The 22,871-nt window shown below is 38.7% G+C and overlaps 4 protein-coding genes across 5 annotated transcripts; 2 read left to right on the top strand and 2 right to left on the bottom strand.

Annotated features, from left to right (window-relative positions):
* Nucleotides 1–55: 55 nt before the first annotated feature.
* On the bottom strand, nucleotides 56–5,724 carry Pgi (glucose-6-phosphate isomerase). The gene is made up of 10 exons (XM_065482471.1): nucleotides 5,466–5,724; nucleotides 5,168–5,296; nucleotides 3,465–3,831; nucleotides 2,427–2,642; nucleotides 2,133–2,372; nucleotides 1,934–2,073; nucleotides 1,523–1,706; nucleotides 879–1,083; nucleotides 739–805; nucleotides 56–305 (listed from the first exon to the last, which is right to left on the bottom strand). The coding sequence occupies exons 2-10, from the start codon at nucleotides 5,293–5,295 to the stop codon at nucleotides 185–187; spliced, it is 1,668 nt and encodes a 555-aa protein (XP_065338543.1). The 5' UTR covers nucleotide 5,296; nucleotides 5,466–5,724; the 3' UTR covers nucleotides 56–184.
* Nucleotides 5,725–6,051: 327 nt separating this feature from the next.
* LOC135938654 (hrp65 protein-like) lies at nucleotides 6,052–13,819 on the top strand. Of its 2 annotated transcripts, none has more exons than XM_065482469.1 (10): nucleotides 6,052–6,197; nucleotides 6,259–6,478; nucleotides 6,865–7,341; nucleotides 7,398–7,619; nucleotides 7,677–7,847; nucleotides 8,620–9,046; nucleotides 9,282–9,472; nucleotides 9,646–9,739; nucleotides 9,804–9,826; nucleotides 13,168–13,819. In XM_065482469.1, the coding sequence occupies exons 2-10, from the start codon at nucleotides 6,269–6,271 to the stop codon at nucleotides 13,396–13,398; spliced, it is 2,046 nt and encodes a 681-aa protein (XP_065338541.1). In that variant the 5' UTR covers nucleotides 6,052–6,197; nucleotides 6,259–6,268; the 3' UTR covers nucleotides 13,399–13,819. The 2 variants fall into 2 exon arrangements, with proteins under 2 accessions (XP_065338541.1, XP_065338540.1); XM_065482468.1 differs by having other exon boundaries at nucleotides 6,259–6,571.
* Nucleotides 13,820–13,968: 149 nt separating this feature from the next.
* Nucleotides 13,969–21,543, top strand: Grip (Glutamate receptor interacting protein). The gene is made up of 11 exons (XM_065482464.1): nucleotides 13,969–15,434; nucleotides 18,082–18,247; nucleotides 18,302–18,592; nucleotides 18,772–19,209; nucleotides 19,617–19,837; nucleotides 19,906–20,127; nucleotides 20,215–20,514; nucleotides 20,572–20,688; nucleotides 20,746–20,834; nucleotides 21,067–21,210; nucleotides 21,267–21,543. The coding sequence occupies exons 1-11, from the start codon at nucleotides 15,245–15,247 to the stop codon at nucleotides 21,432–21,434; spliced, it is 2,346 nt and encodes a 781-aa protein (XP_065338536.1). The 5' UTR covers nucleotides 13,969–15,244; the 3' UTR covers nucleotides 21,435–21,543.
* Nucleotides 21,535–22,701, bottom strand: LOC135938659 (ran-specific GTPase-activating protein-like). Its single transcript, XM_065482478.1, has 5 exons — nucleotides 22,513–22,701; nucleotides 22,285–22,457; nucleotides 22,064–22,221; nucleotides 21,871–21,999; nucleotides 21,535–21,810 (listed from the first exon to the last, which is right to left on the bottom strand). Exons 1-5 carry the CDS (start codon nucleotides 22,531–22,533, stop codon nucleotides 21,623–21,625), a joined length of 669 nt encoding a protein of 222 aa, XP_065338550.1. The 5' UTR covers nucleotides 22,534–22,701; the 3' UTR covers nucleotides 21,535–21,622.
* Between the last annotated feature and the right edge of the window lie 170 nt (nucleotides 22,702–22,871).

Genomic DNA, 22,871 nt, shown 5'->3' with positions numbered 1-22,871 from the left:
TGTCTGTCTTAGGAGTGTGCCAGCACTAACTGTTTTCGCAAAGAAACGATTGAAATCAATATTGCATATTTATTTTAATATATCTCTAAAATTCATTACAAACAGAACAACTATTTTTTAACAAAAAGGTGAGACTTTTGAGCCTCGAAAACGCAGCGATGCTAGGGTTAATTTGATGAGATGATTAGAAGTTCTTTTTCAGGAAATTGATAAGACCATTAGTTGACGAGTCATGGCTTGAGACTGGAGTGTCATCCTGAAGCTCCGGCTCGATGGCTTTTGCCAGTTGCTTGCCAAGCTCCACTCTGCAAAACCAAATCAGTGTCTTAATTTTCTGTTTATCACAATCTCAAAACATAAATTAGGATTTCATAAAAATTAACTCCTCCAGGAAAATTAAATGATTTGAAATACTTATAATGACTTATAAATTATAGTCAACGCTTGTCAAGAACTGAAACTAGCAGTTTTAAGAGATGAGGAAATGTGCAGCAAGCGTGAAGAGCAGTCGAAGTGACGAAACAACAACTATTATTCACATCCCTCTTTCTCTCCATTTTTGAGACAAATTCAATTCCTCTATTTCCTAAATAATTATTAATTAATTAAGATATGAAGCAAATAGATCTGTAAAATCTTACTTTCGTAAAAAACCAATACAAAGAATTTTAAATTAAATCCTGCCATAAATTTAACAAAATATTATGAAAAAGTAACAATCTATTAAATTTTACTCACCCCCACTGATCATAGGAGTTGATATCCCAGATGACTCCCTGTACGAAGATCTTGTGCTCGTACATGGCTGAGAACAAACAACAAAGGCGCAACAGTTAGTCTCCATAATTATATTGGCATAAAAAGGGCATCGTAATCACCGATCAGTGCGCCGAGCGTGAACGGAGTCAGTTTTCGCACGACAATCGAGTTGGTGGGCTTGTTGCCGATGAACACTTTGTGCGGCTGGATTTTCTCAATATCGGCTGGCGACATTCCCGACTTCTCTAACTCGCTTCTCACGACGTCGGCGGTCTTTCCCATAGCAAGGGCTTCGGTTTGAGCCAGGAAATTGGACAGCAAGATCTGCCGAATTGAAAGTAACGGTTGCAGTGCACATTCATTGTTAAACTAAAAGCGTGAGCGATCATATCTCCGCGACTAAAAAGTCATCGACGTGATCAGAAGTGATTGAAATTAAAATGTCTCAATGTTCCAGGAGTATTTTACTTTCAGTCCCCTTTATTTTTTCAGCACTATGTAAAATCTAGCTTAAGGTATAGGTTCTCGAATGTTTTTCCTTTTTCAAAAGTTTAAAACACCATTTTTACTTACATATTTTTTCGTTTAATAGAATTAAGTTTTAATTATATAATCTTTTTTAGCCGCACATCAAAGCTAAAAGGCACTTAGTAATTAAAAGGTTACAATTTAAATTTGAATGCAATCAATGCTTGTTCCTTAACTTATCTAGGTTAACAGATTAAGGACAAATTTTAAAAGAAACAAAAATAATGAAGCCTACCTTGTGGTGAAGGCCGTTTTGCACCAAATTATGGGTTTGGGCGGGCGCAATGAAGTCACATGGAATGAGACGGGTTCCTTGGTGGATGAGTTGATAAAATGCGTGCTGGCCATTGGTACCAGGTTCACCCCAAACAATGGGCCCGGTGCTGTAGTCCACTTGGGAACCAGCTCGAGTGATGTACCTGAAGAAAGCGATTCCGAAAAATGGTAATTGGTGCACCAAATTTAATTGAAAATCACAATAAGGACAAGAAAGTGTCCGAATAATCAGTTTTATTTTTTAATTTGTACTCTAATAGAGTGAATTAACTTGAAATAGAAACGAAAAAGGCAAAATTCATATACGATTAATTTCAGTTTGAGGTTTGAACAGAGAAGCATAAAATAAATATTGATCTTGATGACTCACTTTCCATTAGATTCCATGTCACCTTGTTGGAAGTAAGCGGCAAACCTGTGCAGATACTGATCGTAGGGCAAAAGGCAGTGAGTTTCAGCACCGTAGAAGTTGCTGTACCAAATTCCCAGCAAGGCAAGAATGACCGGAGCCTATCTCATTATGAATATAAAAAATTAGAAAAGCACTAATCAACTCATTATCAGCTCACATTTTGATTAAACGGCGCATTCTCAAAGTGCTGGTCCATAAAGTGAGCACCAGCAAGGAGAGATTCAAAGTTGTCGTAGCCAATACTGAGAGCGATTGAGAGGCCAATTGCAGACCAGAGCGAGTAGCGACCACCAACCCAGTCCCAGAAGCCAAACATGTTCTTCTCGTCGATTCCAAAGTCGATGACCTTGGCTCGGTTTGTGGACAGTGCCACGAAATGCTTGGCGACGGCGCTCGCCTGCAAAATTAACCATGGTTTTCGCAGTTTCCTCGACATTTCAAAAATACTCACATCTTTGGCGGCTTCCAGGAACCAGATTTTAGCGGAGGTGGCGTTTGTGATCGTTTCCTGCGTAGTGAATGTCTTGGAGGCGATGATGAAGAGCGCAGTCTCAGGATTCAGCTTCTTCAATGTCTCAGCCAAGTGAGTGCCGTCAATGTTGGACACGAAATGCACTTGAGGGCCCACTGCGTACGGCTTCAGCGCTTCTGTTACCATCAAAGGACCCTGAAAAATTAACATTTATAATTTAAACAATTGATTTATCACCGAATTTGCACTCACAAATTTGCATGCTCGAAAGCAAGCAGTCAACAGTTATATCCTTTGTACACCTTTGGTGTTTACTAAAGATAATTTTAAAAATTGCATCACTCTTCTCCAGAGAATGAATTACACAAAATTTGAGAAGTCAAGTTCTCTAAGTTGAGAGCATTCTAGCAGGGAACCCTGGGTATATTCCACACTAACATTAAAATTTATGCCTCAAAAAAGGGGCAATTCTTATCCAATCAAGATGGAATTTGGTTTTCAGACTCTATCCACGACAAGACATATTAATTGATCTGTGATTTTTTTTATTTTATCTGACTAAATCTAGAATGTATGCAATTAATTTCATATATGGCTGTGTCAACTATCATTATTTAAAAATAATATTAAGTACTTATGAAGTCACATCTCTATGGTAAAATCTTCGAAAATTTCATAAATTCAAATAAATGAAACCTTCAATCGATTCATCTCGTCACTTTGGACTGGTGGTCCATGAAAACATTTCAAAGGGAACACATTCGATGAAAAAAATTGCATACGTCAAAGCGGTTCCACAGTGAGTAAAGAATATAAGTGCCTTGATAGTTAAGCAAGATCTGGGAAAAAACATTAAAATTTAATAGGTTTCAACTTTATAATTTTCAAAAGAGTTATATAAATAATTAGGACGTACGCCAGTCACAAAGCAAAACCTGACAGAGGAGTGAAAATTCAGAAAATTCAATCACTGTAGATTTTGTTCTCCGTTATAAGAGTTTCAAAGTGATGAATTACCAAGTCAGATCCTCCGATACCAATATTGATGACATCAGTGATGCTTTTGCCAGTGTATCCCTTCCAGTTGCCACTGATCACACTCTCAGTGAACTCTTTCATGTGGGCAAGAACAGCGTTGACGTCGGGCATTACGTCTGCGCCATCAAGAATGATTGGCTTGTTGCGCCTGTTCCGCAGGGCGACGTGCAGAACAGCCCTGCCCTCGGTGAAGTTGATTTTCTCGCCTGAAAACAAGGCTTTTGTGGCGGCATCAACCTTGCGGGCTCTTGCGAGATCAAAGAGCAGCTTCATGGTGGTCTCGTCGACTCGATTTTTTGAGTAGTCAAGCAGAATGGTGCCATCTGAGGGTGTTCCCAAATTAAGGCTGGAAAACAATAATTCTCGTTTAAATTTATTGATGTAAGGCAAAATTTTGAATATATAAACATATCATCAGAAGGAAGCTCAAGCTTAATATAAATTGAAGAGTTTACATGAAAAGACCCATGCACAACAGACTTGATTTTTCTTACAAAATATTTTAAATAATTTGCGAACAAGTAAATTGAAACAATTTTTCTAAGCAAATATTAGCCACATTTCGCAAGCTCTTACAAAACGAGATATGATACAGCCTTCATAGTTCCATTGCATGAACACAATAAACTTGAGTAAAAAAATTGAAAATCAATGTAAATATTTCTGAGCGGATTCTCTAAAAATTTCTAATGCATCAACCAATTTATTGTTTGGCGAAGACAACAGTGAAATTTGACGTTTTCATATGATTGTGATATTTATCTAAATAAAAAATTATTAATCATTTTATTGGACACCATCGGTGTACAACTTAAAGTTGATTACAATTTTATTTATTATAACAGGATGCTTGAGATAACGTTAAAGGTTTTTTAACACAGTTAAGTAAATGATAAATACTAGATAAATTAAAATGTATGTATAATTTTCAACGTTCAGAAATAAATGAAATATAATATTTTAAGAGGTTTATGGTTTTATTTTTAATAGATTTTGCAAACGTCATATCCTGGAATAGATATCCTAAATAAATTAAACAGGCATACAGGCGTTTGTTCTCAAACCTAATAAATTTTGAAAAAAAGAACTGAAATTGTTTGGTGGGACGATTTTAAACCCCTTCACATTTTGATAAAGATATCTGTGATGTGTATCCCTGCAGTAAGGATTTTTTTAAAATCCCATTCATTCATGAATGACGGTAAAATTTGTGGAATAAAAGAAATTATAATCAACGTCTGGTCGACAGAGACCAGGAAAACCACATTATTTTCATAACATCAAAAGTGATCAAAAGCTGACTGATAAGCAGAGCAGCTTTTCCTGTTCAGTGTTTAATCATTAATAATATAAGAAGTTTAACTTTTAAAAGCACGAATCACAGCAGATTTTAAGCTTCCAAAAAGATAATATATCATCCTATTTTTTATTTTTGCCGGACCTGAGCCAAGCCAAGACTTAGTGTTTTTGGTCTGTGTTCTTTCTGGTAGAACACAAATAATATATATGTAATTTTTTTGCGGCATTGTAACACAATCAAGTTACTGGCTAATTTAATTCTCACTCCGCACTCTCTGCGTGCACAACATAATTATGTACATGAAATACCTGAGTGTGTGTGTGTGTGTGTCTATATATATATATATATATATATATATATTTATTAAACCACCACCACATACCTAAATTTGGTAAAGCGGTCCTCCTGTTGGATGAGACTCTTAATATTAAGTTTATCCTTATTGGCATCAAAATACTGCTGCAAAGCCTTCCAGCTCGCTTCTGAGGTGAGATTGGGTTTGGCTTCCATCCTAAAAAAATTGTCAGTAATGTTAAAGCAAAGATGATGCAAAAAATTGCACATTCACTCAAGAGTAGCAGCTTAATTATTCACAGAAACCGCGCTGTTTTTATTTTGACAGGGATAGCATTTTGAAGGCGGTGCAAGAAGCAAAACATGAATACATACAAATAACTCACTTGCAAATGAGCTTTGAAGAAATTGGTCGGGTGAGAGTGTCCTTGATTTTCAACCGTCTGCGGCTCGATTATCAGTGTCTGACTGTCGGGGTCGGACTTCAGATTTCGGTCTGTCTGGCTTGTTACCTGGTGTTCCGTGCAGAGCTAGAGCTTGACCCTTGCCTGTGTACAATGACACGTGAAGGGCACCCGTTGCGATTGGCGGAAGGGTAACCAGCCCCCATCTCTGATTGGTCCGATTTTTGAGGGCTAACTCCGCTAACTATAAGCTTGATATAAGCTTCTAGAAAGAGAAAAGCGAGAGACTGCTTGAAAGATTTTTTTTAATAAATATGTATTTAAAGAAGTTACAATCATTTCATGGATATCTTGTCAATTTAGTCTTGGTCTTCTGGTCCTGGCCTCCAGGCCATCGCTCCGTGTCTTTGTTTTTTAGTTTTGTTTTAAAAACAACACCACATTAAAGTTTCCGTGCAAATAGACAGATTCTGCCGATTCTGCGGAGACAGATGAGAATGGGTGAGAAGCAGCGCCTCTAGTGTAGATCTGAGAACCATTACTTTGTGTTTACGAGGGGAGGGGTGTCGCTTTCCCAGTCGCCATTACAGACACAGACGGACACTCACTGTTAGAAAGCCTTGTCCGCCTTGTCAGACTTCCTGATACTTAAACCCCCAAATAGACATACGTAGAAGCGGAGCATAATTTTCTCTTTTGGGCCCATATCTCTTCGTAAGTCTTAAACTTGACCAAATGTTCCACTTATAGATTTGTGATGTTTTGAATAATTTAGCCCTATAAAAATGCGTGGAATGTTCCGCGGAAACATGATGCGAGGTCGCGGAGGACCAAGGGGCGGACAAAGCCGGTTCAGCGGACCGTTCCAGGGCAACCAGAACCGTCCCAACCCGATGTTTGAGAATAATAAGGCTCAACAGCAGCAGCCTCCGAGTTTGATGAAGCAGCAGACGCAGAATCAGCAGGCGAACAAGCCTAATCAACAGCCGCAGCAGGTAAATAAACCTCCAGCAGCAAACAACACAACACCCGCTCCTCAGCAGCCTCAACAGCAGTCAAAACCTCAAGGCCAGCAACAGGGCCCTGCCGTAAGTTACTTAACGATTTTAATCAAGAAGCCAGAAGCTGCATAATATGTTAGGGAGCGCAATAATAATTGAAATTTGAAAAAAACTTGTTATGTATATATCATTTTCGCTATATTGTTTTGATTTATTTTTTCTTTCAAAATTATTTTGACTTTATTTCAAAAGGTTCGTATGAAAACCATTTAAACTAACTTAGTTTAATCCTAATTAACTATTGAATGCTTAACTGATGCTTAAATTTCGATTCAATCTGTACTTCAGCTGTCACCACTTGTGTGTCCATTTGATTGCAGGCTCAGCAAATGCCAAAGCCAGCAGAGAAGAAGAATGAGGCCCCTGTCAAAGCTGAACCTGTCACCCCAGCTGTCAAGAAGCCCGCTGGTCCGCAAATAGGCCCTCAGCTTCCACAAGCTGCCAGTGGTCCCTCACCACAGCAGAAGCCACCTCAGCAGCAGCAAGCTCCGCAACAGCCCCCACAGATCCAACAGCAGACAAAACCACAGAACCCGCCGTTCCAGCAGCAAAATCAGGTCACGCCGTTCCAACAGCACAACCAGAATCAGCATTACAATCAGCAAAGTCAGAACCAGAATTTCCAGTCAAGGAACATGGATCAGCAGAGGAATTCCCCTCATCACAACCAACCAAGGAGCCAGCAAGGTGGCGGCGGTGGCAGGGATGGAGGTGGCGGAGAACGCAAGTTCAACCCATTCAACAGACCCTTCGGGGGAAATAACATGAATAGAAGTGGAGGACCAAGGACTCTGGAGGTGAGAATTTCAAATATTTTCTGTTATTGCTTTAGTTGTCTTTTTTCTGCCCCCAGGAAAGACTCAATGAGAGAGTTGCCTCCCTCAGTGGACCAACTTATGATATGCCCCCTAAGGAAGACACAAAGGAAGTCAAATTTTCTGGACACTGCAGACTGTATGTTGGCAACATTACCTCTGACACATCCGAGGATGACATCAAAAACTTGTTTTCGCCATTCGGAGAGCCATCTGAGATTTTTGTAAACAAGGAGAAGAACTTTGCTTTTGTCAAAATGGTAAAATTCTATAGACTAAGTCAGTTTTTTATCTAATGAACAATCGCTCTTTCACAGGATTACAGGGCAAGCGCTGAGAATGCCAAGAAGGAGTTGGACGGTACTCAGCGCAGAGGCAAAGTGCTGAAAATTAGATTCGCTCCTCATGGTGCTATCATCAAGGTGAAAAACTTAACCTCGTTTGTGTCCAATGAGCTGCTTGAGACGGCATTTGGCGTGTTTGGAGAGGTAAATAAAAAAAAATTCTTCAGCATTTCATCATTTTAAGTTAAAAATTTACTTTGCGCTGCATGATCTGATATTTGGTAGGGTTTTAACTTTTGGTTATAAGGAAATGAGCTGGCCAATAAGTCATCCTTGAAAGAGATATAATATAATCTGTCAAGTGATATAGATATATCACATGAACTTCATATATATTCTTGTTCATTCTTGCAATGGTTCATTTTGATATTAATAATTTTACTGATTTATTTTATCTGTGTTTGCAATGTTAAGTTCTTGGCGTTTGAATTTGAATATGCATGGAAATTCGTGTGTGAAGGTTCGTTAAAGAATTTACTGAGGAAGTTACGCGACAATATTTAACGAAGTTTTTTAAATTCATGTCACGATTTGGAGTCCATTTGAATTATATTAAATTGCGCTGTACAATTGTTTGGAATGTAATTGAGCTTTTCTTTATTGTCAGAATTTAAGGTACAGTATTACATCAATTAATTGTAAAAGTAATTTGTCACTTTATTAGAATTATTAACTAGAGTCATTTTGGAAAGAGTAAATTGGAAACAAATGTACTGAATTTGAGATTCTTGAACTTATGTCTGGAAGTTCCTAATAGTAATCACCACAATTGTATTCCAAAAAAATTCTTGCGTACAAGAGTCAGTTAAAATAGATTGGAATTGTTTAAAGACTGCACCTTATATTGCAACCATGGATAATTATTCTTATTGTAAAATTTGTAGATCAAAATATTAATTTGCTTGATGTTTCACAGATTGAGAGGGCATACATCATCACTGACGAGCGTGGAAAGTCTACTGGCTCCGGCATTGTCGAGTTTCAGCGCAAGCCCGCTGCCACTCTTGCAGTTAGAAAGTGCAATGAAAACTGCTTCTTCCTCACATCAGCTCTGCGGCCAGTGATCGTAGAGATGCATGAAGAACTCTCTGATCCTGAAGGTCTGCCCGAGAAGAGCATTTACCGCAAGTCTGGTGAATACATGAAAGAGCGCGAGATGGGGCCCAGGTTCGCCAACATCAACAGCTTTGAACACGACTATGGCACCCGCTGGAAGCAGCTGTTTGAGTTGCGCAAGCAGAAACTTGAGGCAGTTGAACGGGAGATGAAACTTGAAGAGGAAAAACTAGAGGCTCAGATGGAGTACGCTAAATATGAACATGAAACTGAGATGCTTAGAGAACGTGAGTTATTAAACAATATGAAATTAATTACTATCGTATTTCACACATAATTAATCTTAACTGTTAATATGATTGTTTTTAAACTGACAAATTAATGAATCAATGGCTAATGATTTTGCTTTTCACACCTCTTTAAAATATTGCCTTTTCTAATTAAAAATCATATATAAAATACTTACTTTGAGAAATCGTCCTGTCCCAAACAGGTAAATTCAAACACTATTGTTGTCTATAGAGTTGCGTCAGCGTGAACAAGATAGGGATCGACAGAAGAGAGACTGGGAGATGAAAGAGCGTCAGCAAGAAGAGCGCAAGAGACAGGAGGAGGATATGATGAGAAGGAAGCAAGAGGAGATGCAATTGAGGATTGTCCGTCAGGAAGAAGACATGAGGCGTCGCCAAGCTGAGAACACCCTTTTCATGCAGGTTTGAGACTAAAAAGTACCTCAGCACAAGCAGAATAGAAATGAGTGTGCACAGCTCAAACCAATACAATTTTTTAGCTGTATTATGTTTCTTTGAATTATTTAATGCTTTTTAAAAATCTCTTTTACCCCTAAAGCTGGTACTTAAATTGAGACTTTTCAATTTTGTTGCAGGCTCATCAGCTGAATACACTCCTGGACAAACAAGAGCAGGCCATGCTTGGAGACGAGTTTGTTGATCCATTGGTTGGTGAAGGTTATGGTAGAGGTAAGTGTATCTTTCAGTTCACACGCTAGGAGTTGGGGCTTATCAGAAATTTCATTGTTCCCAGCTGGACCTGGAAATTTGCCTGTGGTGAGTACCAGACTTGTTTTTATTGCTCTTGTTTGAAAGCTCTTAAATTTTATGAGAATTTTTAAATTGCACACCATCTGAATTAAGCTGATGAAATGATACAGTTACCTGAAAGAGTTGGGTCTTTTTGATCCTGAATTTGATCTGCTATTCTACTGAGCTACTTTGATTTACACTTAACTCATTTAAGAGTGTGTTTTAAATTTGAACAATTATTGTGAAAACTATTAGCTTTCAATACAGAAGCTCTCTCAGGGACTGGATAATTTCTTTGGCTGGCAACACAAATGATTTATTTTGATTGCCTTGGCTATACTTTACTTGAAGACCAAAATAACACCATACTGCAGTTGCTATTAAGTTAAATTTTCTTGCAAAGGGCATACATTGTGATGAAAAATTAAAGGGACCTGCTGCTAATGATATAACACAGAATCATTTCAATCGTGAAATGACATAAATTTTGCGGAATCGACTATCAGTTATGTCTAGATAGGCGCCATTTTAAGCAAATGCTTTTTAACCGTCGTTCTTTACAATATTTAGGTAGTGTTGAAAAAGGGCCATGGGCCATGGTTACTACTCAAAAATTCTACGTTGACTTCAAGCGATCAGTGTCATGATTTAATCCATTCCGAGCCGTGTCTCGACTGTGCTAAATAATAGAGGTGCCAAGTCGGACGTGAATCTAGTCAAACGATGCGCCGTAATGTGGCAGCTGAAAATTAAAGTTAGGAGCAATTTAATTTACAGGACTTAAGGGATGATAAATGGTAATGAAGAAAAGGGATACCGCTTTTGGGGATTTTTGCATATTATTTTTAAAATCTAGGTTTATGTTTTTTAATAACTTCTCAGAGTAAGAACTGGATCAGTTCTTATCTTTTGGACAACCTGGTTCTCATTTCAATACTTTAATTTCATTGTTACCTAGTCGGCTTTTCAAACTGAAAACACTGGGCAAAATTTTCATTGAAGGAAATTAAAGATACTACTATATTACTATCGTCACAAAATTTTTAAATGATTAAAATTATTTTTGGATAGTAAAGAATTGCTTCACCGTTGACAGTAGAAGATGCTGTCTTTAAAGATTTCAAAAGAGAACTAAAATTCTACCATTCCCTGCACTCTCTTTGAGTGAGCCAAATTAACTTTAAAAATATTAATATTTTTAATTTTAAAATAATATTGAGCGTTACACGTAGGGAACTGCGATATCTGATTTCGCTTAGGAATTTTATTGAAGCGAGAAGAAGATGCCTATTTTCACGAAAGGAAAATAAATAATTATTTTCATGAACGTCAACTGAAGAACTGAAGGGGGAATATGACACACTAAAATTGATCAATAATGATTATCTGCAATCTGAACTTGATCTCAAAATATTGAACCTCCGTCGTGGGATATAACTGACTGCTTATCGTTAAAAAGAGGCACCTTTTGCAAGAAAAGTTTTTAATAGCAACTAATCAAGTCTGCAGAAAAGAATATTTGAGGCAATCATTAATCATTTGTATATACATATAAACTCTAGCAATTTGCAGCAACAATCAACTATCGCCACCGTTGGTTCTGCGAGTTATGTCTCTGCATTGCGCTAAAATTATTTTGAATGTCTATGTTGAACTCTGCAATCAAACAAAATAGTGGGAGATATATCTCGTTGAAATATCTCGAAATAATGAGTTGTGCACTGAGTAGGTTGGCGCATAGTTACATTTTATTTCAATAGTTGCGTATTTAAAGAGGTATATATACAAAAATTAGACACGATGTAAAATTTCTACCTAAATATATACACAAAACAGCAAAACAGCAAAACATCATTGCGAAACATTACTAAAATGTTTAATCTTTATTTATGCTAGTCAATTGATGAAGTCGTAAATGAATTTTAAGACTTCTATGATGGAAGACTGAATTGCCACTAGTATCAACAGCTCAAAATGGTTATTACCTATCACTTAATCAGTGAGATGTTATCCTTTGCACAGGCTTGACTCCAGTCTGCTTTATCAGATCTCTTGCAGCATTCCTTTTAGCTTCATTATTTATATTTGACAATTTATTGCCACGTTCAATTGATTTGGATATGCAATAACAAGCTAGGTGTTCTGCATTGGTCATTGCAATTATTAATTTAAATCATCTTCATGAAATATTTCTGGATACACACCTTTTTAATCAAATGGAGAAATGTGCAATTCAATTTAGTTTGTTTCATCAAAACAAGCGATGATATACATAAAAATTGAAAATCAAAATATGCTTTCAAATCAAAATGTTTTAATTTACATAATATAATCGATTAGCAACTTGAACAAGAGAGATCCAAGTTTTTAATGTATTACAAAAGCAGTACCTTTTTTAATTTTCCCCAATTTTGTTGTGACATATTATGGCATGATAGTTTAAAAGTAAAATTTTAATTAGTTCAATTTTTGATCGTGATTATTTACAATACAGCATAATTCTATTTTGACCATAGATCCACATGCAAATGACGGTCATTTCTTACTCTATCCCTAACCCAGCAAGAAATTATAATTGAAACGGGAGCTATAATTATTTGAATGAGATATTCACTTTAGCCTCTCGTTTTGGAAATAGCATTGATTTGTTTTTTTAATTATTAGAAGCCAATGAAGATGGGCAGAAAAGATAATTTGGTTACGTACCATTTATTTGCTTTAGTTTGCGTGCTGGCGGGAAGGCGCCACTATGAGTAAGATATTAAATTGCACTTAGGTTAGAATGTAAACAAAATCAACGAATAAACCATTTCTCGATTCAAGTATTGACCCCGTGTAACTCTCAGTTGTTACCATTCTTACGAATTTGTACAATATGCCCAACTGACCTCCAGATGCACCAAAATACAAAAACAAATTCCAATCACCTGGCAAATGGAAACATATAATATATTATTTAAAATCGATTTCTTTCATTTTGAATTGGCCAGATAGCTACTTCTGCGTGTTGGAAAGATTGCAGGGTTTAAATTTTTACAAAATTAATATTAATAGTCTTGGCGAAGTTCTTCTTTTCGTTTGATAATAAGAGTGACAAATCACGTTTGACTTCGATTTAAACAGATTTCTGAAAAATACCGAGACAATTACCAATAAGAATCACTCTATTTTTTCGTTTCATTCTTTCGGTGCATTATTTCCTTCAAAATTTTCAACTATTCATTTTAACTCGATCCTTAAATTGATTCTATATACTCGTGTCTCAGTCTGTTTGGGTCGAAGTTGATTTTTCGGTGAGGACAAGAAGTATCCACGAGTCCAAGTCGAGCAGCGGTAATATTGTGTTATGTTGTGTGGTTGGTTAGGACCCGAAAGCGTTCATGGACTCGTACGATCAACGACCGTCCAACAACGGAAGGGGCGCATATGATGACGTCGAGATGATGGATAGAGACGGAATGTTTGACAGGGACATGGACAGGGGACGTTTCGGCAACGGCAATCGTGGTCGCTGGGGCGGTAGCAGCGACTATCAGTCGCAGGGTTCCCGCAGGGGCGACAACGATTTCCCGAACAAACGTCCCCGGCGCCACTGAGCCCTTTGACAAATAACCAGCACGATTTCTCTCAGCAAGGACTCATTTGCTGCGAAACAAACACTTAGGACCGTAGTTAAATATTACAATCTACTAAAATTATTATTACTGTCGGATAAGTACCGAGTTGAAATGAAATCGTCGGTATTGAGACGTTGTGGTTAAATGTTTAAAGTAAATTGATTTTCAACGCGCCACATTTATTTTTGGCCATTTTTCATTTTAATGTAGCGTTGTAATCGTATTGAGATACATTTTACTCTTCGTAAAGTAGATGTGAAATCTAACTATAATTTGCGTGCGTATTCTTGTTTTGACGATCAGAGTATGTTGATGGACAATTGATTCTTTTACAACCTCGGTGTAACCATGTATAAGAAAATGTGTGGAATAAAGAAAGTCTCCAACATTCTTAGTAAAATCATGCTTTTTTCAGTTAAACATAAGATTTTCGATCTCACGCCTTGTTTAAAAAAAAATCAAATCGCTCTGACATTAGATTTAAAAATTTGGACCAAAGTTTATTTTTCATGGAATTAATTTTTTCTTGTATTGATCACTTTAACTCTGAACGATAATAGTAAAATTTCTCTCCGTCTGGATTTAGAAATTCGTTTTTTCGGATTACCGATATATAAAGAAGTTCTATTTATAAAATACTTGCAATTTTTATTAAAACACAACTCTTGCATAACTTTTTTCGAACAGTTGTACGAATTTTCAAATTACAATTCTTTATTACCCCGAGTTCAGCGTGATTTTAATCAGTATTGGATCTTGTTGAGTAGTCCACGCTGGTAGAAATCTATCCTGGCTCGGTTTAAAGCGCGACGAAGATGCGCTCGCTGCACGAAATATGATATCTCCGAGTAATATGCTCTTAATCTATTTTTCACATCTCTGAAAGGGAGTTCAAACACATACTCCAACACCACCAAAGATGCGAGACTCTTCTCTGGCGCCTGTGGGTCTCAAGGCGCTGGAAGGACTTGGGTTGAACACAAGTTTCGACCAAACAAATTAATCGTTTGTCTCGGACTGAGGTCGTGACTTGTCTTTGCAATAGTATGGGGTCCTCGCACTTTAGTAGCACACGGGATTAGTTTTTAATTTTTTGTGTGTTTAGATGACGCCATGAATTGAGATTTACTAAGCCACTTTGATAACATTAAACCTCGATTTAGTTCGTCAAATCTTGACTGTGGCCAACCTTCCAAACCTTAAAATAATGTGCTATATAAAAGATCTGGAAGTGCCACACCAGACTCGATACAAGTCATTTTCTTATTGCATCAACCGTCCTGACGTCATGCAGTGGCCATTAATTAATGAGATCAAAAAGATTTTCGGAAATAATCCAACGTGGTTGCCAAGGAGCATTATTATTTGCCTCCAAGTTAATTTACCCGAAAATGTCTGTTCTTGCTCGAATGGATGTGTTTGCCCATGTTGCGCAATGATGGGATGGAAAGCCATTTGCCGTGTAATAGGCTTCTTTCAACTTAGTTAATGGCAGAGTAGATTTTCATCGCGCAGGAGCATTAAGTGGCGCCCCTTGGCAGTAATAGGGCCTTAAATTGCGAGCCGCGACTTTTTGGAGTGCTTGAAATAGATGGTGCGCGGCGCGGCGCCCTCTTTCCATCCGGCACAGGAAGCACACGCGGGTTAAAAATAGGCCTTCTTCTGTGGCTGCGTTTTTGCTCGGCGCTATTGACATCAGCGCGTCTGAAAGGAAGAGAGAAGAGAAAGATCGAGGGCGGAGCGGCGGCGGCAGCAGCAACGTCAACAAGCGGCCGCTCTTGATGCACTGGTTGATTGTTTTTGCGGCGGCTAATTGAGCCGAAGAATGGCCAGCAGCAGCAACAGCAGTGAGTGGGCCTCCAAGCCCTCGTGGGTCAGCAGCGCCTCGGAGCACTCGCTGCCGAGGCGCGTCTTGCGGGCCATGCGCCGCTGGAACCCAAGATCGTGCCGAGCGCTGCCCAGCATCGGCAACCAGCAGGAGTCCGCAGTCCCCGCCAACAGCCCCCTCGACCTTGGTAATTCACTCTCACACACTCTTTAGCTCATCCTTGATTTTCAGGACGGCAGCAACGCTCAGCACGCCGACGCCGCTCGTAAAGTACACACGTTTCGCGCGACACTTTAACTAGCTCTTCGCTTTCCAAAACAAACACTCACTACTTCTGTTCAAATGCACCCTAGACAAATTTCTCGCCGGCGCGTGCTTCCGACTTGAAGCACAGTTTTACCGTCCCGTTTTGTGTGAAGGAATTTATTCACATTTACAAATTTCAGTTTGCAGGTTGAACTTTTTGAAACGAATTCGTTAAAGGCGATATTTCGCTGAAAATCGTGTGAATCTCCAAAATAATTCACGCTGTTTTTTCCCGAACCTGTGAAAGGTTTTCCTCTTGAACTAAACGGAATTGAAATAAGCATCCTTTTAGCGCAGCGGATGCACAAACCTTGACTGTAACGCAGCGCGGTTTCATTGCAAAGCAGTTGCATGGAAACGAACACGACGATCAATTTCACGCGTTATTGGGCAGGGAATCTTTAGTGGTGACTCAGTTTTAAAGCGAAAGGGATAATTGTACTGCGCGTCGTATGATGACTGTTTTCAATTGAAAACTTCGAAAAATTATGATGAAATGGATCATTTCATTTATGCGGGTTTCGAAGTTAACGCCATGTGTTTGCAAGCTGCAGAATCGCAGGTTGTTAAGTGAAATTTTATGAATTACAGAATGTCTACAGGTTTATATGACTATCGTTAATTCTCTTTTTGTATGAATAGGTTGGATTTGGAATTCATATTCTATTCAGGGTTTTTTGAAGATTTTAAACATTCAGATGGTCATAGCAAAGGTTGAAGTTGATTAAGGGAGTTAATTTCATATTTTCATTTTTATTTTGGAATAATTTTATGCTTCGTTCAATTGTAAGTTGGTAAACAAGTGATTTAACAAAAATCGCAAAATCGAGATGGAATAGTTTTTGTTTTTACTGTTCGTTTGTTCAAACATATTTATACATTAACGTTTCTTTTACTGAATCAGATAAATTTAATTCATCTTGGTTTAAACTAGTTTTTGCAGTCTTTCTTTCAGCTAGATTTAATTATTATGATTATAAGTTATGTATAACCTTTTAACAGATTTTAAATGTGATGTATGCTACTTGTATTTAGCAAACATATATATTTCAGGGTTGCCACTCTTATGTTATGTGATGCATTTTTTAATACAATTACTCGTTACATCGTTAAAACGTGAAATTAAATGGCTAAAAAATTCAAACTTATATGGCGATTTTTTCCGCTGATGTTTGAATCTATTTTTGTTTTTAACTTTGACTTTTAATGACATTTCTTTTAATGAAATTAATTTTCTTAATTTCTTAAAGACAAAGAAGTCTTACAGATTTAAATCAATCCCTTGAACATCTCAGTGTAAATATAATAAATTTTTCTTAAATCATAATAGGGTTCTGAACTTCAGGAAAAATGATTAAACGGCGGGAAGAATTTTTATATTTTTCGCGCTAGATAAACTGGTGTTTTTTTTTTAAATTGATACCTAAAGTTTTGCTGTCGGATGGTATAAATTTTTTTCTGCAAATATGAATAATTCTCTTAAGCGTGTTGATACATGCGGCGAAAACTATATACCGGGCGATGGTGGGACACATGGGATATTTGAGGAGTATGTAGACACATTCATTGCATATTTTGCTTGCCAAACGAATGTGCCTCGCTCTCGCTGTTATTTGGCCTTCACAAAGTTATACGAAGGTGGATGGACGACTGATCCAACTTGGGCACTGATTGTGAGTCACTGAAACGATCATGTCTACTGCAACGACATTATCCATCAGCGACATAGACATGGAATATTTGGACATAAAGCGGAACGATTATGAGTCGCGTGCTGAACTCGAGGAGGACGACTACCCACCGTACTGGCCGCCGAGAATGCCGTTGATCGCACTATCTTCGAATCAATTTATTACTACGCTCACGATCCCAATAGGTACTCAAACACTATCATAGCTAGGTTATGGGAATAAATTTCGATGTAGTCAGAATATTTATTAATCATATGATGATATTGATTTGATCTAAAATATACATTTATAAGGGAAGTGCACGGAAGTGCATTTTTAGATATTAATCAAGTTTAGTGCTATTAAACACAACTTGAAAAATATAATTTACGTCGCGTGCGAATTTTAAGTTAGGGATGGATATACGACGAAAGTTTTACGATTGTGATAATTTATTATTGACCAAGCGTTGGAATTTAAAACATACCGACAGCGTCTATGGGTGCGGGAATGAGGGATATCGAGAGCATAAAGTATGCTGTCCTAGCAAGCTACGATCTCGATCTGCATGATTTACTTGCAAACCATGGCCAAAACGATAAAAGCATACCAACGCAAAATTCGCTTGGATGAATTTTTCTCGGCTCCTTGTTTCCGAGACACCCGTGATCAAGTTTACGATTTTAATACTCCTCGTGAGATTGATATTTCTTTTTACATGCGAATTAAATTAGCCTTTTGCTATTCAGGGAATTAACCACTATGAACTATGAAGCTTGGGTCTGGGGCATTTTGTTATTTTTATTTTTGGCTTTCAAAGGTGAAACCCTCATTGACTGATAAATTTTGACTTTGCAGACAAGAAAATTGGAGCCATCTGTACAAGAAAGGTGGAAGTGGCTATGCACCGCGATGAAGATGGCAATCTAGGCTTCAACTTGCGCTATGGGCCGAAGTCCAATGACCTGGCTGAAAGGAAGGCCCTTGTGATCACCAAAGTGAAGCCAGGTGGACCGGCGTTTAGGTGGGTCCATTTTCAAGCTTGCGTTCCTGGCACGTTACAACCCCTGCTCGACAGGTCGGGATGCATCAGAATCGGCGACCGACTAGTGGCAGTCGAAGGAGTTTCCCTTCAGGGCATGAGCCTACAGAAGGCTCAAGAGACTTTGCGCTCTAAAGAAGGGTTTTCCCTGACCAAACTTACCCTGGAGGTGGACGTGGTGCAGCCAGCAGTGAGGACCCTAAGCAGAAAGGGGCCGATCCTGGTGGAGCTTCACAAAATGGGTGGTGACCATTCGCTTGGGATTTCTATGTGCGCAGACAAGGGGATCGTCATAGCTGCCATTCAGCCTGGCAGTGTTGCTTACAGGTGCGATTTTTAAAACAACCATTTCTTTAATCTAATTTAAGTGACAATCATTTTTTCAAATAATAGCTTTAAAATTCATCTTTGTATTTATCTGGATATTTTTTACTGATAGAAAATTACCTAATCAAAATATAAAAGTTTTAGCGCGTTTTTTAGTCTGGTTTTAAATTGTTTTTCAGGAGTGGCACTCTTCACGTTGGAGACCAGATCATTGCTGTGAACGGATGCGAGGTCAACTCAGAAACAGAGGTGCTGCACCTGATCGGTACTAGTCCAACTGTGTTCCATATGGAGGTAATGCCAGGTCGGAGGGAGGGCTCTGCAAAGAGCCTGAAACCGCCGAGCAGCCCCACCAGCAGCAACTACCGCTTAGGCTCCACGTCGACCCTGAACAGCAGCATAGGCACGCTGAAATCAAACAAGTTCACCAAGTCTGAGTCCACATTGACGCTGCATGAACGGAGCCTGCGGAGTCGAAGCCACAGCCATAACAGCGTAAGTCACTTGGAAACCCTGGCCGTGACGTTACACACCGCCAGTCAGCCTTGTGGCATCACCCTGGAGGGCTCCTGGCCACCCGTCATCGCCGATATTGAGCCTGGAAGCGCCGCGGACTTGTGAGTAACCTTTAATATTTTCTACTTCTATGCCTTTTGGCCTTAAATTGTGCAATTTTTTGCTGTTTTATTCCTAAGTTGCACAAAAACTTACAGAAAATCACATAAAAAACTGAAATAAGACTCGTTATATTATATTTGTTCAGTTTTGTTGTTGTTAAAGGCAAATAAAATTATAATTAAATGGCTTGCGTACGCAACAAGGGCGAAATAATTTAATTAATTCAATGAACTACCACTGAGGGCTAAAAGGATGACGTCAAATTTTATTATTTACAGAATGAAAATTTAACATAACCTAAGTGATTTTTTTTTTTCAAAATAATGGATTGGGTCAAACTGATTCTATTTTTCTGATTTGATTGTCACTTAGCTTCTATTAAGACGTTTTATTTTTCAAATTCTAGGTGCGGATGTTTGCAGCCAGGTGACAGGATTCTCATAATCAATCAAACGCGCTGTGATTGCTTGGCTGGTTCTGAAGCCTCAGCTCTCCTTTCGCAAAGCTCACCCATCCTGAAGCTCCATATACAGTTTGAAGTTCTCGAAGCGGTCGTCCCATCCAGTGGAGTATTCTATGTTAAGTTAGCCCGCAGCGGCACCTCAGACCTTGGCATTTCTGTTTCTCGTGAGTCTGATTTAATTATTATTGCGCAAATTGTGTTAGTAATGAAAATTAAATGTGAATGTTCTCAGCCATGAAGATGCCAGGAAACGCTCCCATCATTTCCAAAATCAGGAGAGGCTCAGTGGCCCACCGCTCTGGTGCTTTGCAGTGCGGTGATCAGTTACTGGAAATCTGCGGCTCCCGACCTGGCACGCAGGAAGAGGTCATCAGGGTGCTGCAGCTCGCCACTCGGCAGGAAGTTATTTCGCTCAAGATTCTCAAGTGTGTCCGATCTCGAAGCAGTTTTGCGAGTACGTGTTTTTCATAATTATGTTTTGGATTATTTCTTTTCCTTCTGGAGAAATGAGCCTTTGTCGAATAAATTTTTGTTTTTGCAGACAACAACCAGCTGATGGAGAAGAACACGCAAGTGTACACAGTTGACCTGATTCGGATGGGTGGTCCTCTTGGTCTGACCATCTCTGGCGCTGAGCAGCGAGACATGCCCATCACGATTTCAGCCATGAAGACAGGTGGACTGGCCGATTCGACTGGGCAGCTCAGCGTAGGCGACAAGCTGCTTTCCATCAATGGATACAACCTCAACGGATGCAAATTATCTGAGGCCTATGAGATTCTGCAAAACGCAAAAGACACTGTCACCCTGCAAGTGGCGCGATCAGACATGTCCAGCGCTGGTGAGCATAGTTGAGCTTGGAAAAGTGCTTAAATCCGATAATTTCAATTTACTTCAGCCTCGGTGCGCACGCTCGGCCTCAGTACTTGCTCTACCTCGTGGAAAAGCTCTACCGAAAGTGATCTGTCCACCATGGAACAGTCTGAAGATGGAGACTGCGTTCTACACAGTTTGAGTAAGTCTCAAGTAGCTATAGGATGTTCTGCAGTTTCTAACGACTGTAATTCAACAGATGGTCGGGCTGAGTTCAAAAGTAAGCTGACTAACTCGAGCTCACAAGGTTCAATCGCAACCAGCAGCTGTCTCTCTGATGTCAACAAGGTAAATTTATCTCTTAAAAGAAATTAAAACATTATTCTGCAAATATATTTTATTCAAAAGGCTTGGGCTGATTTTTTCTAATTCGCTAGACTGCTGCCTTAATTAATATTTATCTTATTAATCTTATTCAATCTATTTTCATTTTTAAATATTACTTGTATGCTATAACGTTCTTGCTCAGCTTCACGGAAAGCAGAGACCTGTTAATGTACGTTTTTGTTTTATCTTGCAGGTGACTTTGTACAAAGATAACGTGTACGAGGATTTTGGCTTCAGCATTTCTGATGGGCTTTACAACAAAGGAGTTTATGTGAATAGAATTAGGGAGGGTGGACCTGCTGATAAGATCCTGCAACATTTTGATCGAATTCTGCAGGTAACATTTTTTTCTTGTTTTGTCACAAAAAACTAAATGTTTCACTTATTCCACAGGTGAACAAAATAAACACTCAAGACTATGACTGTTGTTTGACAGTTCCAATTATTGCCAAAGCTGGAGATAAAATTGAGCTTGTGATTGCACGCAACCCATTCGCAATGGTGCTAAACAAAACCGAGGAGGATGAGTGGGTTGCCGATAAACCAAATTCAATGCCTTAAAAGTGCCTTTACTTATGATTACAATTATATTATCTAGCTTTTAACATTACTTTCAAGAAAAATGTTGTTCAACTTAAGATCCATTAAAACTTTTCGTGAATTTTTGGAATTGCTTGTTTTATTGGATTAAAATAAACGTCTAAAAATGCAAAATATTGGAGATCGCGTGCAAAAGTAGAGGCAAGTTCTTAGACTTTCATACTCTGGAGGCCCTCGGCTAAATTTTCAGCCTTTTCTTCGGCTGCCGCATCTTTCTTTTTCACTTCCTCGGCTTCTTTTTCTTCCTCGTCTTCGCTGCTGCCTCCAGAATCCCCTTCATCATCGTCCTTAACAACTTCCTTGGCCTTCTCAAACATTTCAAACCACTTGGTGGCATCTGAAAATTTTGTGGAGTTAGCAAGTATATAGTCATTTTATTTTTACAGAGAAATTTTACCTGCAGCGTTTGCAAATTTGATAGCAAGCAGTTCCGGTTTTGGCTCCTCATCTGCATAGTCAACGTTCACGCTCCACACCCAAGCTCTGTCACTCCCGCAGTTTGGCGAAAGCTTCATCCATGGCCGGACTAAAGCGATTTAGGACAATTTAAAAAAAAAATAATCTACAGGTTTCAATAACTTGTGTCTTACTGAAATGGTTCGCACACACTTTCAAAGTTTTGTCTCTTCTCATAACAAGCCTGACTACAGGTTTGTCCAGATTTCTCAGCAGCTTGACTTCACCGGTGCCTCGTTCCTTCCACTCAGGTGGCACACAAGATGAATCGTACCTGTATAGCTTTGCTCGCCTGAAACCACAAAAATGTAACTTATAAAGACTATAAATTTGTGATTCGTCGAGATGAGCTTACAATTTTATCATGACTTCTTCCATTTCCTCATTTGTGTAAACGTGCACTTCTGGCAATTCCACGATCGGAGGGTAGTACGGGTCATAATCCTCCTCATTATGTGCGTCCTGCTTGGTTACCTGGCCTTCTTCGTCGGGGTTTGCCGGTTTCTCGGTCGTATTTTCCTCTTCTTTCTGTGAATGGAAATACACAATTTGCTTCGATTGTGGAAAATACGCTGCACCTTACTACAACTTTGTTGTCTGCCATAGCCACAATATCAATCACAGTTATCTATAAGCGAAATGCGGAAAGCGTCTACACAATTTACTTCAACACTCTCGGTTTGCTTCAATGCTTTTGTGTTATGTATTTTGCTTGTGGCTTGCGCTTGTACGTCGTTGTCGTTGGATTTGAGCGAATAGCGAATTATACACTTTTATGCTCCTCAATCCGATCCAGGTAAGTCCAAGATCCGATCTCATCGACGACCACCATCATGAAAATTTCCGCGACTTTCATTTTAGCTCACTATTAAGCAGCTTTTTAAATTTCGCGGTTCTCCAAGAACACTGACATGGCAAACACAACAGCTCTTTTCCGTTTAA

Source organism: Cloeon dipterum, chromosome 3, assembly GCF_949628265.1.
Source record: "Cloeon dipterum chromosome 3, ieCloDipt1.1, whole genome shotgun sequence".
Classification (NCBI taxonomy): Eukaryota; Metazoa; Arthropoda; class Insecta; order Ephemeroptera; family Baetidae; genus Cloeon; species Cloeon dipterum.
The sequence above is the reverse complement of the archived record's forward strand: the minus strand, read 5'-3'. Positions and strand labels throughout refer to the sequence as shown.

Bases quoted from the DNA above. Each gene is read 5' to 3' on its own strand.
- LOC135938654 (XM_065482468.1), top strand. From the start codon at position 6,269: ATGCGTGGAATGTTCCGCGGAAACATGATGCGAGGTCGCGGAGGACCA. The intron at 7,342-7,397 runs GTGAGAATTTCA...TTCTGCCCCCAG, and splicing joins GAGGACCAAGGACTCTGGAG to GAAAGACTCAATGAGAGAGT. The intron at 9,473-9,645 runs GTTTGAGACTAA...ATTTTGTTGCAG, and splicing joins AGAACACCCTTTTCATGCAG to GCTCATCAGCTGAATACACT.
- Pgi (XM_065482471.1), bottom strand. From the start codon at position 5,295: ATGGAAGCCAAACCCAATCTCACCTCAGAAGCGAGCTGGAAGGCTTTG. The intron at 1,707-1,933 runs GTGAGTCATCAA...CGCTTTCTTCAG, and splicing joins GACATGGAATCTAATGGAAA to GTACATCACTCGAGCTGGTT. The intron at 806-878 runs GTGATTACGATG...GTTTGTTCTCAG, and splicing joins CACGCTCGGCGCACTGATCG to CCATGTACGAGCACAAGATC.
- Grip (XM_065482464.1), top strand. From the start codon at position 15,245: ATGGCCAGCAGCAGCAACAGCAGTGAGTGGGCCTCCAAGCCCTCGTGG. The intron at 19,210-19,616 runs GTGAGTAACCTT...TTCAAATTCTAG, and splicing joins CCTGGAAGCGCCGCGGACTT to GTGCGGATGTTTGCAGCCAG. The intron at 21,211-21,266 runs GTAACATTTTTT...CTTATTCCACAG, and splicing joins ATTTTGATCGAATTCTGCAG to GTGAACAAAATAAACACTCA.
- LOC135938659 (XM_065482478.1), bottom strand. From the start codon at position 22,533: ATGGCAGACAACAAAGTTGTA. The intron at 22,458-22,512 runs GTAAGGTGCAGC...TTCCATTCACAG, and splicing joins TGGCAGACAACAAAGTTGTA to AAAGAAGAGGAAAATACGAC. The intron at 22,222-22,284 runs GTAAGCTCATCT...TTGTGGTTTCAG, and splicing joins GAAGAAGTCATGATAAAATT to GCGAGCAAAGCTATACAGGT.